The 15,653-nt window shown below is 49.9% G+C and overlaps 1 protein-coding gene across 3 annotated transcripts in view; it reads right to left on the bottom strand.

Moving 5' to 3' along the window:
- The window catches only part of aass (aminoadipate-semialdehyde synthase), a 90,428-nt gene that overhangs the window by 49,970 nt on the left and 24,805 nt on the right, over positions 1–15,653 (bottom strand). For all 3 annotated transcript variants that reach the window (XM_059977942.1, XM_059977940.1, XM_059977943.1), the window contains 4 exons: positions 15,301–15,428; positions 9,383–9,531; positions 2,696–2,818; positions 39–150 (listed from right to left, as the gene is read on the bottom strand). In XM_059977942.1, coding sequence (XP_059833925.1) covers positions 39–150; positions 2,696–2,818; positions 9,383–9,531; positions 15,301–15,428 — 512 coding nt within the window. The remainder of the gene's footprint in view (positions 1–38; positions 151–2,695; positions 2,819–9,382; positions 9,532–15,300; positions 15,429–15,653) is intronic.

Raw genomic sequence — 15,653 nt, 5'->3', positions numbered from 1 at the left:
ATATGACAGGGTAAATTATTCTCAGTTTGCAATCTTACCATCTCCCATAAATATGGGCAAAGTTTGTCTCCAAAATATTCTGTAGCCTCTATTGGAAGCTGTGCAGGCAGATTGTCAATTGAACACATCAAGATTCCTTTGCCTTCCAAGCTGCAATACAGAGAATTACAAATATACTAACGAGGCTAAATTTGCCATGGGACACATCTTGCTTCATTGCACATATTTGGACTGAATTCCAACATAGGTACTTGGTTCAGGAGCTTTATCCCTCCCAAATGCTCACATACTTAAAAAAAGTACTTAAGAAAGAAATCAGGAAGGCTAAAAGAAGACATGAGGTGCTTTGGCAGTCAGGGTGAAAGATAATCCAATGAGCTTCTACAGGTATATTAACAGCAAAAGGATAGTAAGGGATAAAATTGGTCCTTCTGAAGATCAGAGTGGTCAGCCGTGTATGGAACCAAAAGAAATGGGGGGAGATCTTAAATGAGTTTTTTGCATCTGCATTGATTAAGAAAACTGGCATGGAGTCAATGGAAATAAGGCAAACAAGTAGTGAGGTCATGGAACCTATAAAGATTGAAGGGGGGAGGTGCTTGCTATCTTGAGGCAAATCAGAGTAGATAAATCCCCAGGACCTGAGAGGGTATTCCCTCGGACCTTGAAGGAGACTAGTGTTGAAATTGCGGGGGCCCTGGCAGATATATTTAAAATGTCTACAGGTGAGGTGCCGGAGGATTGAATGATAGCTCATATTGTTCCGTTGTTTAAAAAAGGCTCTAAAAGTAATCCAGTAAATTATAGGCCGGTAAGTTTGACGTCGGTAGTAGGTAAATTATTGGAAGGAGTACTAAGAGATAGTATCCACAAGTATTTAGATAGACAGGGACTTATTAGGGAGAGTCAACACTGCTTTGTGTGTGGTAGGTCATGTTTAACAAATCTATTAGAGTTTTTTGGGGGGGTTACAAGGAAAGTGGATGAAGGGAAGGCAGTGGATGTTGTCTACATGGACTTCAGTAAGGCCTTTGACAAGGTCCCGCATGGGAGGGTAGTTAGGAAGATTCAGTCGCTAGGTATACATGGAGAGGTAGTAAATTGGATTAGACATTGATTGGCTCAATGGGAGAAGTCGGAGAGAGGTAGTGGAGGATTACTTCTCTGAGTGGAGGCCTGTGACTAGTGGTGTGCCACAGGGATCAGTGCTGGGTCCGTTGTTATTTGTCATCGAAATCAATGATCTCAATGATAATGTGGTTAATTGGATCAGCAAATTTGCTGATGATACAAAGACTGGAGGTGTAGTGGATAGTGAGGAAGGTTTTCAAAGCTTGCAGAGGGATCTGGACCAGCTGGAAAAATGGGCTGAAAAATGGCAGATGGGAGTTTAATACAGGCAAGTGTGAGGTATTGCACTTTGGAAGGAAAAACCAAGGTAGAACATACAAGGTAAATGGTAGGACACTGAGGATCTGGGAATACAGATACAAAATTCCCTAAAAGTGGCGTCACAAGTAGATAGGGTAGTAAAAAGAGCTTTTGGTACATTGGTCTTTATAAATCAAAGTATTGAGTATAAGAGTTGGAATGTTATGGTGAGGTTGTATAAGGCATTGGTGAGGCCAAATTTGGAGTATTGTGTGCAGTTTTGGTCACCAAATTACAGGAAGGATATTAATAAGGTTGAAAGAGTGCAGAAAAGGTTTACAAGGATGTTGCCGGGACTTGAAAAACTGAGTTACAGAGAAAGGTTGAATAGGTTAGGATTTTATTCCCTGGAGTGTAGAAGAATGACGGGAGATTTGATAAAGGTATATTAAATTATGATGGGTATAGATAGAGTGAATGCAAGCAGGCTTTTTCCACTGAGGCTAAGAGAGAAAATAACTAGAGGACATGGGTTAAGGGTGAAGGGGGAAAAGCTTAAAAGGGAACATCAGGGGGAGCTTCTTCACACAGAGAATGGTGGGAGTGTGGAATGAGCTGCCAGATGAAATAGTAAATGCAGGCTCACTTTTAACATTTAAGAAAAACTTGGACAGGTACATGGATGAGAGGTATATGGAGGGATATGGTCCAGGAGCAGGTCAGTGGGACTAGGCAGAAAAATGGTTCGGCACAGCCAAGAAGGACCAAAAGGCCTGTTTCTGTGCTGTAATGTTCTATGGTTCTGTGTAAATGTAGGACTACTAACTGTTGTTTTTTGTCCTTTGACTTCATGTGCAGGCAGTATGTTCTTTTGATGGAAACAGTTTAAGCTACTAGATCCCATGGACACTTAGATCTCACGATGCTTTTATGCACCTCTTTCTCTCTCCACTACTCCTGCCCCACTCCCAGTAAGAAGCTGCTTAAAACTTACTGCTTTGACCAATTGTGTCTGAAGGCATTTCAGTAAGTTTCATAATACTAAGATTTCGTGTAAATTGTATACTGAGAAACATAAATGGTTATTATTATAAGGTCTCACATGCATATAGCATGTGTAGCTGGTTTATAGAACTATCAAAGGAGGAACGCTCTATTGCTTGGCTTAAGTGAAATTCTACAAGGAAACTTCTTTAAAGAAATTAACTGAGAACAGCCCGTGCATTTTAATTGTATCAAACACCAAAACAAAATAGCAATCATTCAAAGAAGATATTTATGGAGATTTGATGGAGATATAACTCTAAAATGTAAAAAGGCCTACCTGTCATGAATGGTTTGTCTTTCTGCATCATACATACAAAATGGCATATCGATGGTGGTGCACTCGGTCATAAACTCAATAGAGCCACCTGTGTCAGCAGAAATGTCGCAAATTGCCAAAAATCTAGAAAACACAATGCAAACCTCAGATTGTAGCATGCTCATTTGTGGACTTGCTGTGCAGTTTCCTTGCTTGGTTAGTTACAGACTGCATCAACAACTGAGTCTGTTAGTAAATTTAAATGCACAATAGAGATCACATATTCCCCAGGGGTCTAGTCCTTCACTTGGTAACATTGCCTATGCAAAACAGAGTCAGAGATCTCAAGAAAGCTTGGCTACTCTGACCCAGTTAAACAGAAAACCCTTTGAAAGATTATTTTCGAATCCACATATATACGTAATTATTAATTACTCAAGCCTCACTGCTCTGGATTGAGGTTATTCAAAGCTTTCAGGGTGCAAATACAATTTATACAACATCAGGTTCAACTGTCAACTGCCCTGAAAATACTTTTTCTGCAGAAGATTGCATTCTTGTGATTTGCAAGATAGGGATAGAGGAAACTGCAGCAGGCAGTGCCATTGTTGAGAGCCTGCTGCAAAGGGGACATTCTACTATAGACAGTTCCATGATCATAGGCTCTTTGATTGCAGGAATTTGCTCTCATATTTTCTTGGACAGTCCCTCATGATGAACTCCCACTGTTTTAAGGAAATGTAGAAACTCTGTGTGGTGAACTACATATACCTGTCTGGACACGCCCCTCTGCTGACTGCTCCTGTGGCTCCTCCCACAGACCCCTGGATAAAGGCAATTGGAGGCACTGCTCCTCCCTCAGTCTCCAGGATGTTGTGTGGTGGTCTCTTGCAGCTAATAACATCCTATCGTTCGCGTCCCATCTCTGAGAGTTATTGATGGTGCATCAATTTTATTAGCTGCAATTTTAAACATGGAGAGCATTTTATGACCAGATAAATTGGACATTGATCCTTGATCTCCGGAAGCAGCCATTGCCTTTGAAATCTGGCTTGCATGTTTCCAATCGTACCTGTAAGAGATTCGCGTGACTGAGCCTGCTATCATGCACAGAGTCCTCCTCTCTAGGGTCAGTCTGCGGGTATACTCCCTAATCAGGGACCTGCCGACCTACCAAGGGGCACTGGACGCCCTCAAAAGACAGTACCTGCGGCGGGTGAACACCAGCTACGCAAGACATCGCTTAGTGACGCGGCGGCAGTGGGCCGGAGAGTCCAGCACTGAGTTTGTCCGAGCCCTACAGACACTCGTGCGGGCCTGCGACTGCAGGGGACTGACGGCGGAACAGCATGCGGAGCTCCTGGTACGAGACGCCATCGTTATGGGGATCAGGTCATTGTACGTGCGCCAGCGGCTGCTGGAAAACGCCGATCTTACCTTACAGTTGGTAATCGAGCTGGCCGACACACTGGAGGCTGCTCTGCACAACGCTGACGCTGTCCAGCCGTGTGATCTCTCGCCGGTCCCATGGACGCTGCAGACCCTGAGACCCGCCGGCGAATCGACCACAGCTGCTGCCAGTTGCAAGCCCATGAAGTCCCTGCAATCGTTCATGGCTCCTGCCAGTCGCAAGTCCGCGCAGTGTTACTTCTGCGGACTTGAAAAGCACCCCCGAAAACGCTGCCCAGCCCGAGAAGCTACCTGCTCCAGCTGCGGGAAGAAGGGCCACTTCACCAAGGCTTGTAAGTCTAAACCACGAGTGGGGTCGAGCAGCGCCGCATGTGAGGCATGGGGGTCGCCATCTTTGTCGGCGCCACCTCGCCCCGCCCCCGACCCATGGGTGCTTACCAGGCACCAAGACGGCGATTCAACTCTTGGCCTCCGTAATCCTCGACCAAGGCGCTCCACAACAGCTTGCAAGGTCAATGATGGACATCCTGGTGGAGGGTCACAGGACTAGCTGCCTGTTTGACATGGGCAGCACTGAGAGTTTTATTCACCCAGACGCGGTGCAACGCTGCGGACTCGTGACACAACCGGTAAGTCAGAGGGTCACCATGGCTTCTGGATCGCATTCCACAGACATCCGAGGGGGTTGTGTAGCGACATTGGTGGTGCAGGGCACAGAATACCGGGACTTTGCGTTACTGGTCATGCCTCAACTGTGTGCCCCTGTGCTATTGGGGCTCGACTTCCAGAGCCCCCTGAAAAGTGTGACAATGGAGTATGACGGGCCCCTCCCACCAATCACTGTCAGGAATCCTCAGTTTTGTGAGACTTCGTCATATACCCCGCTACTGACCACACACACACAACGACCCACACATCCCACCCAGCACCATGCCAACAGCCGCGCTACTGACACCACTTGCAGCCTCTCCAACCTCAAGATCCCTCCCCCACCACTGTTCACCAACCTGACCCCCAACTGTAAACCTGTGGCAACTAAAAGCAGGAGGTACAGCTTGGGGTGAAGGGCCTTCATTAAGTCGGAGGTGCAGTGGCTGCTCAGGGAGGGGATCATTGAGCCAAGCACAAGTCCTTGGAGGGCCCAGGTGGTTGTTGTTCGGACCGGGCAGAAAAATAGGCTGGTTGTGGACTGTAGCAGCTTGACGCATACCCCCTACCCCTCATCGCGGATACGGTCAATCAGATAGCTCAGTACAAGGTGCACTCAACCATAGACCTGAAATCTGCTTACCATCAGCTCCCCATCCGCCCAGAGGACTGCTCCTACACTGCCTTTGAGGTGAGCGGCAGGCTCTATCACTTCCTGCGCGTCCCCTTTGGTGTCACAAATGGTGTCTCTGTCTTCCAGAGGGAAATGGACCAGTGCCAACTGAAGGCCATGTTCCCATATCTGGATAACATCACCATCTGCAGTCACAACTGGCAGGATCACGACACTAACCTCCAATGATTTTTCCAAGCGGCCAAGGCTCTTAACCACACCTATAACAGGGACAAGTGTGTGTTTGGAACCACCCAACTTGCTATTCTTGGGTATGTCGTGGAGAATGGGGTCATTGGCCCTGACCCCGACCGTATGTACCCCTGTTAGAGCTCACTCTTCTCACCACCCTCAGAACCCTCAAACGGTGCCCAGGCTTCTTTTCCGATTACGCCCAATGGGTCCCTCACTACGCAGACAGGGCCCACCCCCTGGTCAAGTCCACCGCATTTCCCCTCTCAGCCAAGGCCCGCGCGGCCTTCAGCCGCATTAAAGGGGACATTGCCAAAGCAACAATGCATGCGGTGGACGGGACCATTCCCTTCCAAGTAGAGAGTGACGCCTCCGACTTCGCGCTGGCTGCTACCCTCAATCAGGCAGGCAGGTCAGTAGCATTCTTCTGTCGTACCCTTCAGGGCTCTGAAATTTGGCACTCCGCGGTGGAGAAAGAAGCCCAGGCCATAGTGGAAGCTATTAGGCACTGGAGGCACTATCTCGCCGGCAAAAGGTTCAACTTGCTGATTGAGCAGCGCTCAGTTGCGTTCATGTTCAGCAACCAACAGCGGGGCAAAATCAAAAATGATAAAATTTTGTGGTGGAGAATGGAACTCTCCACCTACAACTATGATATCCTGTACCGGCCTGGAAGGCTCAATGAACCCCCCTATGCCCTATCCCGGGGAACGTGTGCCAGCACACAGCTCGACCGGCTATACGCCCTCAATGCAGATCTTTGCCACCCGGGGGTCACCCGATTTTACCATTTTGCGAAAGTCCGGAACCTGCCTTACTCCCTTGAGGACATCAGGACGATCACCAAGGACTGCCAAGTATGCGCTGAGTGCAAACCGCACTTCTACTGACCTGAAAAGGCACAACTTATCAAGGCCACCCACCCCTTTGAGCGACTGAGTGTCGACTTCAAGGGCCCTCTTCCCTCCACCGACCTCAATGTCTACTTTCTCAACATAATCAACGAGTACTCGCGGTTCCCCTTTGCCATCCCCTGCCCCGATTCCACTGCCACGTCCGTCATAAAAGCCCTGCGCCAGCTCTTCACTCTGTTTGGATATCCCTGCTATATCCACAGTGATAGACGGTCCTCCTTTATGAGTGACGAGCTGCGCCGGTACCTATTGGCTCGGGGTATTGCTACTAGTAGGACCACGAGCTATAATCCCCGGGGAATGGACAGGTGGAGAGGGAGAATGCCACTGTGTGGAAGGCCACACTCTTAACCCTTAAGTCAAAGGGATTGCCGGTCTCTCACTGGTAGGAGGTCCTCCCCGAGGCACTCCACTCCATCCGCTCCCTGTTATGCACGTCCACCAATGCCACCCCTCATGAGCGACTCTTTTCTTTTCCCAGGAAGTCTGCCACTGGGACCACCCTACCGGTTTGGCTGACGTCCCCAGGGGAGTATTTACTGCTCCGGAAACATGTGAGGAGCAATAAATACTCCCCGATGGCCGAGAGGGCTCACCTACTTCATGCGAATCCCCAGTACGCCTACGTGGTCTTACCTGATGGGCGGAAGGACACGGTCTCTGTCCGCGAGCTGGCGCCCACAGGAGCACCAGACCCCTATCCCGAACACTCCACGGTGACTAACCACCGGGGTGTATACCCACGAGACACTGCGCACACCAAGCCCTACACAGACTCCTCACGACACTCCCATACCGGGCACCACGCACACACGAGGGATTACTGACGCCTAATGGGCTGACACCTCAAGTCAGGCCAGAGCCACCACAACCACCGTCACCTGTGCAATCACCACCGGTGCTACGTAGATTGCAGCTACAGATTTGAACGCCCGATAGACTTGACCTATAAATATACTTGTAAGAAACTTCGCCCCGTGGGAACTCTCTTTTAAAACAGACGGCACCAGAATTGAACTCTGATGCCCGAGCAGTAATAACATCACACTAACCGCAATGCTACCATGGCACCTCAACCCACTGAGAACCACAGACAGGTTCTTAACATGCATAAGCTTTAAATAACATTCACCATCTGTTGCTGTGGATCACCAAATTCACGCATGAAAACTGTGAAGTCCACCCTCCACTCCACGTAACAGAATGCGATTAAACTCCAAGAAACAGAACACTGAAAATAGGAAGAACAACAGACCATATAACCTCCTGAGACTCCTCTTTGTAACAATGATTCTCCAGTAAAATACTGCAGCTGCTAGACATTTCAATTTTTAAAAGAATATTCCTGCAAGTACTAGGTTAGGCTGTACCCCTGGAGAGGAAAAAAGATTAATATTTCAGTTCAATGGCCAGCTTCTTTCTTCACAACTGCACCCAACATTTTCTGATTTTATTTATGCTCTGCTAAGGGCTCTATCAAATAACAGAAATGTTTCTACATGCACATTTTGATGAACGAGGACTGCCCTGATACAACAAACATTGAGATTTACAAGGATGTTGCCTGGATTGGGGAGCATGCCTTATGAGAATAGGTTGAGTGAACTCAGCCTTTTCTCCTTGGAGCGACAGAGGATGAGAGGTGACCTGATGGAGGTGTATAAGATGATGCGAGGCATTGATTGTGTGGATAGTCAGAGGTTTTTCCCCAGAGCTGAAATGGCTAGCACAAGAAGGCAGAGTTTTAAGGTGCTTGGAAGTAGGTACAGAAGATATTAGGAGTAAGTGTTTTTTTTAAAACGCAGAGATTGGTGAGTGTGTGGATTGGGCACCTGGTGGCGATGGTGGAGGCGGAAACAATAGGGTCTCTTCAGAGACTCCTGGATGGCTACATGGAGCTTAGAAAAATAGAGGGCTATGGGTAAAGCTCAGGTAGTTCTAAGGTAGGGACATGTTCGGCTCAGCTTTGTGGGCCAAAGGGCCTGTATTGTGCTGCACGTTTTCTATGTTTCTATTGTTATGTCCGCAGCCCCCTCCTTTGTGAGAATTGCAAGAGCACTAGTTGGGGGGGGGGGGGGGGTCAGTAGACACAGGAAATGGGAGCGAGAGACGTGCCGAACACCGCGTTCCACCGGGATGCAAAACAAGGCGACTTTGACTATTGTCTCATGGAGACCACGTGTAAAGCCCTCGGGCAAAGTGGGCTGGTTGAGAGAGAGATTGCATCATCCCAACCTGACTGACACCTGCGACCCCGTGAGGAAGTATAAAGGAGGGTCTGGGGGGGACAACCCCTTCAGACGCACCAAGAAGACACGATAGCGATCCCGTTGTAGCGGGAAGCCACGTGCGTTAGATTCCGGGCCTGGAGTCTGTGGCTGGAATCACGGAAAACCGCTTTTAACTAACATCGGGGGGAGCCCGCTGCCCTGATTCAATGGATGTTCTTCATAAAGACCCGGGCAAGTTTTCCTTTTCTCATCAATCTCTCTCTCTCTCTCCAACACGTGAAACCCAGCGATTCCCAAAAGGCTGAAGCCTGCAGACTTCTGAGTGACTTTTATATCTCCAACGGACAATATATTATCCCCTAGACAACAGTAGAGCTTATTTCTTAATGATGATTATTACTATACCCGCGCTTTAGATTGAGTATTGACGACGTATATTATCTGAATGTTTGTATTAACCTTACTTTTGGGCCCCTTTACAAATAAAAACGTTTGAAAATAGTGCCATCAGACTTCAACGGACCTCTCTATCTTTGCTGGTAAGTGATCCAGTTACGGGATACGTAACACTATGTTTTAACAAACAATGAACATAGGTTAGATACACACTTATTGTATTATCAACTTAAAATTATCCTACCTGTGCGGTAAGCTTGGGCAACCATCACTGGTTGGGTCCAAACTTTTGGCAGATGCTAACAAATACTGGGCATCCATTCGGGTAAGTAATCGAGGTGTATCTGGTTCCCAGTAAATACCATTCACCAAACAAGAGGTATATGGGGCAATCTGAAAAATAAGATGGACAAGTTGGCACCTTCCAGAACTTAAAGCAGTCACTTTTAAAAGAATTTTAATTATATAGTCCATTTCGTCATATTCCAGACTCTTAGAGGAGGGCAGGCTTATGGACAATGTAATCAAGTTTTATAAAGATGGTGGGAGAATTAGACTATGTATACATTGAAAATTCTAAAGAGAGACTGGGGCAAAATCAACGGCTAAACTGGGTTAAGTATTAGAAAGCTGGTCTTTTCTGAAGAATAGAAGGCTATGGAATTGGTTGTTCCTATATAAGGTACAATATCATTGATTCCAGAAGCTTCCTCAAGCACAATTGGGGTGTCTTTTTGGGTGAGATAGGAATTACCTTGAAACAGAGGGTGGTATACTATGACCTTTTTGAGATTCCATGAGTGCTTTAATCACTGTGAAATGTTTTGCATTTGTTCTCCCACCCCCACACCACAACCCCAAAAATGAGCCTTTCTTCCTATCTATACTTTAGCCAAATCCAAGTGATCGCCTGGTTGAGGAAAAGTGGTGAACATTAATGAAATGATGCACAAGAATGAGACAAGTTGTAAAAAGAACACTAAACCTTTCTGTGTCTATTGTTTTTTATAGGTTCATATAGGCTTATATAGTACATTGAACTAACATATAAAACAAACTTGTGGTAGAGCAACATGGAACAGATCTCCCTTCGTTTTTGAGCTCAACATTCTCTCATGATAACCATCCTAAATTTAAAGCGTTTTGCTCAGGATCTTGAGTTCTGGGATATTTTCATGGCAGGGTGTGTGGATCCCAGATATGCTATGCTGAGGACGATACACTAATATTACTTGAACATGTAACCCCATCCGAAGAGGAGTTGCATAATGCTAGATTCCAAGTTTAAGGCCAATTCCAACCTTTATAGTCAAAGGGCAAGCAGAAATTCCAAGCTTGCCCGAGTCAACAGTAGAAGAGGAGAGATCTCAGACAGCATAATCTTTCCCTCCATCTGTGGACCCTGCCAGATTTGAAGTGAGATTCTGATAAATTTCATTAAAATAAAAACTAGAAATTTTGGAAATATTAAGCAGATCAAATAGCATCTGAGAGAAAGAGAGTTCAGAATTCAGGCCAATGATCTTTCATCAGAATTGAGAAAAATCAGAAATCAAACAGACTTCAAAATGAAGGCTAGGTGTGGCGACCCATTTCCTGGCACATCCGAACCGGCTCACAATTAGCCAGCTTTCCAGCTAAGGGAGATAGCCTATGGGGGTTTGCGAGCACAGAGCTTTGGAGCCTCTGCGCCACGGGGGGCAGGTTGAGGGAGGCTTAAAAGTGAGGCTGAGGATTTCGAATAAAGTTTTTCCTTCGACTGCAGTTACCGACTCCGTGTCGTAATTTTAGCGCTGCATGTAGCACACCGCTACAATTGGTGACCCCGACGGTCCAAACGATTTTTGGACCAGAAATGACCGACGCCGCCTCTGTTCATGCGGTTTCATTGAAACTGCCGGGTTTCTGGACACAGCGACCGAACCTGTGGTTCCAGCAAGCCGAAGCCCAATTCCACGTTCGCCAGATCACCTCAGAAGACACCCGCTACTACTACGTGGTGAGCTCCCTCAACCAGGACACAGCGGCCCAGGTCGCGGAGTTCGTACTGTCGCCCCTGGCAGACGGCAAGTACACGGAATTCAAAGCCCTGCTCCTCAGGACTTTCGGACTCTCACGGTGCAAGCGGGCTGCCCGTTTACTGCACTTGGATGGCTTGGGCGACAGACCTCCTTCGGCTTTAATGAATGAGATGTTGTCTCTGGCCGACGGACACACACCCTGCCTCATGTTTGAGCAGGCATTCCTGGAGCAGCTGCTCAAGGACATACGCCTGCTGCTGTCCGACGCGGATTTCAGTGACCCCCGGAAAGTGGCAGCCCGGGTAGACTTGCTGTGGAACGCCAAAAAGGTGAGTCCATCGCACGGATGTCCCAGCCACGCTCCCAGCAGCAAACCAGTCCAGGCCCGGCCGCAGAGCCCGCCAACCCCCGGCCCAATGAACACTGGTGCTTCTACCACCAGCGGTGGGGCGCAGAAGCCCGCCGTTGTCGCCCGCCCTGCAAGTTCCCGGGAAACGCCAGGGCCAGCCGCTGCTGATGGCTACGGCGGCTGGCCATCGGGATAGCCTCCTGTATGTGTGGGATAGAAGGTCAGGACACCGGTTTTTGGTCGATACTGGTGCCGAGATCAGCGTTTTACCTCCGACGAGTTACGACACCCGCAGCAGGGCACCGGGTCCCCCCCCAAGGGCCGTGAACGGCAGCACAGTAAGGACCTATGGCACCCGTCAGGTGCAGCTACAGTTCAGCTCCAGCCAGTTCACGTGGGACTTCACACTGGCCGCCGTAGCCCAACCGCTTCTGGGTGCGGATTTTTTGCGGGCTCACAGCCTACTGGTCGACCTGCCCAGGAAGAGACTGGTCCACACCGAGACCTTTCAGACATTCTCCCTGCGTGCAGCCCAGTTGCCAGCCCCTCACCTCGGCTCCATCACGCTGTCCGACAACGACTTCACCAGGGTCCTGGCGGATTTCCCATCGGTTCTGGCACCGCAGTTCACAGCGGCCATGCCCCGACACGGCGTACAGCACCACATCCCGACCCAGGGGCCACCCCTCCACGCCCGCGCTCGGCGGCTTCCCCCGGACAAGCTCCGACTGGTGAAGGAGGAGTTCCAGAGGATGGAGGAATTGGGGATCATCCGACGGTCTGACAGCCCATGGGCCTCCCCCCTGCACATGGTGCCCAAAGCGACGGGGGGCTGGAGACCGTGCGGCGACTACCGCAGGCTGAACGAGGCTACCACACCGGATCGCTACCCTGTGCCGCACATTCAGGACTTTGCAGCAAACCTGCACGGCGCACGGATCTTCTCCAAGGTAGACCTCGTCCGAGGGTACCATCAAATCCCGATGCATCCTGACAACGTCCCCAAAACGGCTCTCATCACCCCGTTTGGCCTTTTCGAGTTCCTCCGCATGCCGTTCGGCCTGAAGAATGCCGCACAGACGTTCCAGCGGTTAATGGACGTGGTGGGATGGGACCTGGACTTCGCGTTCATCTATTTGGACGACATCCTCATAGCCAGCAGCAGTCGTCAGGGGCATCTGTCCCACCTCCGTCAACTCTGCGCGCGACTGAGTGAGTACAGTCTTACAATCAACCCCGCCAAATGCCAGTTCGGACTCGATACCATTGACTTCCTGGGCACAGGATTACTAAAGACGGGGCAACACCTCTGCCCACTAAGGTAGATGCGGTCCGCCTCTTTCCCCGACCCACCACGATCAAAGGCCTTCAGGAATTCGTAGGTATGGTCAATTTCTACCACCGCTTCCTCCCTTCAGCTGCCCGGATCATGCGCCCCCTGTTCGCCCTGATGTCGGGTCCGAGCAAGGGCATTACCTGGGACGAGGAGTCCGCCGCCGCTTTCGTACAAACGAAGGAAGCTTTGGCGAACGCCACAATGCTAGTACATCCCAGAATGGACGCCCCTACTGCCCTCACAGTGGACGCATCTAACATGGCAGTCGGTGGGGTGCTGGAGCAACTCATCGCAGGTCGCTGGCAACCCCTGGCGTTTTTCAGCAAACACCTGTGGCCACCCGAGCTCAAGTACAGTGCTTTCGACCGGGAACTGTTGGCGCTCTACCTGGCAGTCCGGCATTTCAGGTACTTCCTAGAACGTCGGTCCTTCACCGCGTTCACGGACCACAAACCGCTTACCTTTGCGTTTACGAAAGCATCGACCCCTGGTCGTCCCGCCAGCAACGCCACCTGTCCTACATCTCTGAATACACGACGGATGTCCGGCACGTCTCGGGTAAGGACAATGTCGTGGCGGATGCGCTCTCTCGCCCTACCATTCATGCCCTTTCCCAAGGGGTAGACTTTGAGGCACTGGCAGAGGCACAGCAGGCGGATGAGGAGATTCCGAGTTACAGAACCGCAGTCTCCGGTTTGCAGCTCCAGGACCTCCCCGTAGGCCCGGGTGAGAGGACCCTACTCTGTGACGTCGCCACCGGCCAGCCCCGTCCCGTCGTCCCGACAGCCTGGCGGCGCCGTGTTTTCGACTCCATTCATAACTTGGCGCATCCCTCCATCCGGACGACTGTCCGGATGGTTTCCAGCAGGTTCGTTTGGCACGGACTCCGCAAACAGGTCAGTGAATGGGCCAAAATGTGCATGCACTGCCAGACGGCCAAGGTGCAGCGACACACCAAAGCCCCACCGCAGCAGTTCCATCCCGCCCACCGGCATTTCGACCACATTCATGTGGATATCGTGGGCCCACTGCCACTGTCCGCGCGGCACCTCCTGACTATCGTGGACCGGTTCACAAGATGGCCAGAGGCGGTCCCGCTCACCGACACCACCTCCGAATCTTGCGCCCGAGCCCTGATCACCACCTGGATATCTCGCTTTGGTGTACCGGCCCACATTACCTCCAACAGAGGCGCCCAGTTCACCTCCAGCCTGTGGTCAGCTATGGCCAGCCTTTTGGGGACTCAGCTGCACCACACAACTGCCTACCACCCACAGTCGAACGGGCTAGTGGAGCGTTTCCACCGTCACCTGAAGTTGGCCCTGATGGCCCGCCTGCGAGGAGCCAACTGGGTGGACGAGCTTCCCTGGGTCCTACTCGCACAGCACCCAAAGACAACCTGCACGCCTTGTCGGCCGAGTTGGTATACGGCGCACCCCTGGTCGTCCCCAGGGAGTTCCTACCAGCCCCACGGGGGCAAGAGGAAGATCCCGCAGCAGTCCTGGGCAGACTACACGAGAAGCTCTGTAACCTGGCCCCCATACCCACTTCACAGCACAGGCGGAACCCGACCTGCGTACCCAAAGACCTGCAGAACTGTAAGTTTGTGTTTGTACGAAGGGGCGGGCATCGGCCACCGCTGCAGCAGCCATACGAGGGGCCATTTATGGTGCTCCGGAACAACAGGTCCACGTTCGTGCTGGACGTTGGGGGGAAAGAGGAGGTTTTCACGGTGGACCGACTCAAACCGGCCCATGTGGACCTGGCGCAACCGGTCGAGTTTCCGGCACCTCGGCGCAGAGGCTGACCTCCCCAGCAGGTGGACATTGGGGGGGTGTATCGCCGGTTCTGGAGGGGAGGGGGTGGTTATGTGGCGACCCATTTCCTGGCACATCCGAACCGGCTCACAATTAGCCAGCTTTCCGGCTAAGGGAGATAGCCTACGGGGGTTTGCGAGCACAAAGCTTTGGAGCCTCTGCGCCACGGGGGGGCAGGTTGAGGGAGGCTTAAAAGTGAGGCTGAGGATTTCGAATAAAGTTTTTCCTTCGACTGCAGTTACCGACTCCGTGTCGTAATTTTAGCGCTGCATGTAGCACACTGCTACATAGGCTTGTTATTTGTAGGTGACCTGCCTGAGAGGATACCAGCAAAATAAAGAAAAATTTACATATTTACACACAGGACAGAAAAAATGTTGGAACCGTGATATTCCAGTTATCTCACAGCTAAAGAAAATAACGTAAGTACCATTGCTTCCCTGTGAACAGGTCAATAGGGAGGTAAGATTTCTCAGCCAGCCTCCGGACTTGCTATAAAAAATGGACCAGTGATAACAAAGACATTCGAAGGAAATAGCTCCTTCATTAAATCTTAACTTCAGAAAGAGAATACAATTCCACATCATGTTCTGTAAAACCTGTTACTCGGCATCAAGTGGGTGCATTGTGGTTTCTTACGTCGGTATTGAAGCGCGAAGTGTATAACTCAGGGTGGTGTTGATATTCCACAGGATCATACTTCCCATCACTCTTCCTGACAAGATGATGATGACGGCTAAGAACTGTGCAGTAAATCTTATTTTGATCTGTGCAGTCAAAAACAGGGAAGGGGAATTAGTTCCAAAGGCAAAGCCTCAACACATTTACAATTGTAACCAATAAAGAACAGAATCTGATCATTCAGATTACCTCTCTACCTTCCCCTTTATGGACATTATATTGACATTATTATCCTTTATGGACATCATTTTCCCACAGCATGAAATAATTCATGACTGTGCCAGCAAGGAGCAGCCATTCGATTTTATATT

The sequence above is a fragment of the Hypanus sabinus genome, chromosome 8, assembly GCF_030144855.1.
Source record: "Hypanus sabinus isolate sHypSab1 chromosome 8, sHypSab1.hap1, whole genome shotgun sequence".
Taxonomy (NCBI): Eukaryota; Metazoa; Chordata; class Chondrichthyes; order Myliobatiformes; family Dasyatidae; genus Hypanus; species Hypanus sabinus.
This window is presented reverse-complemented; position numbering and strand designations above follow the sequence as displayed.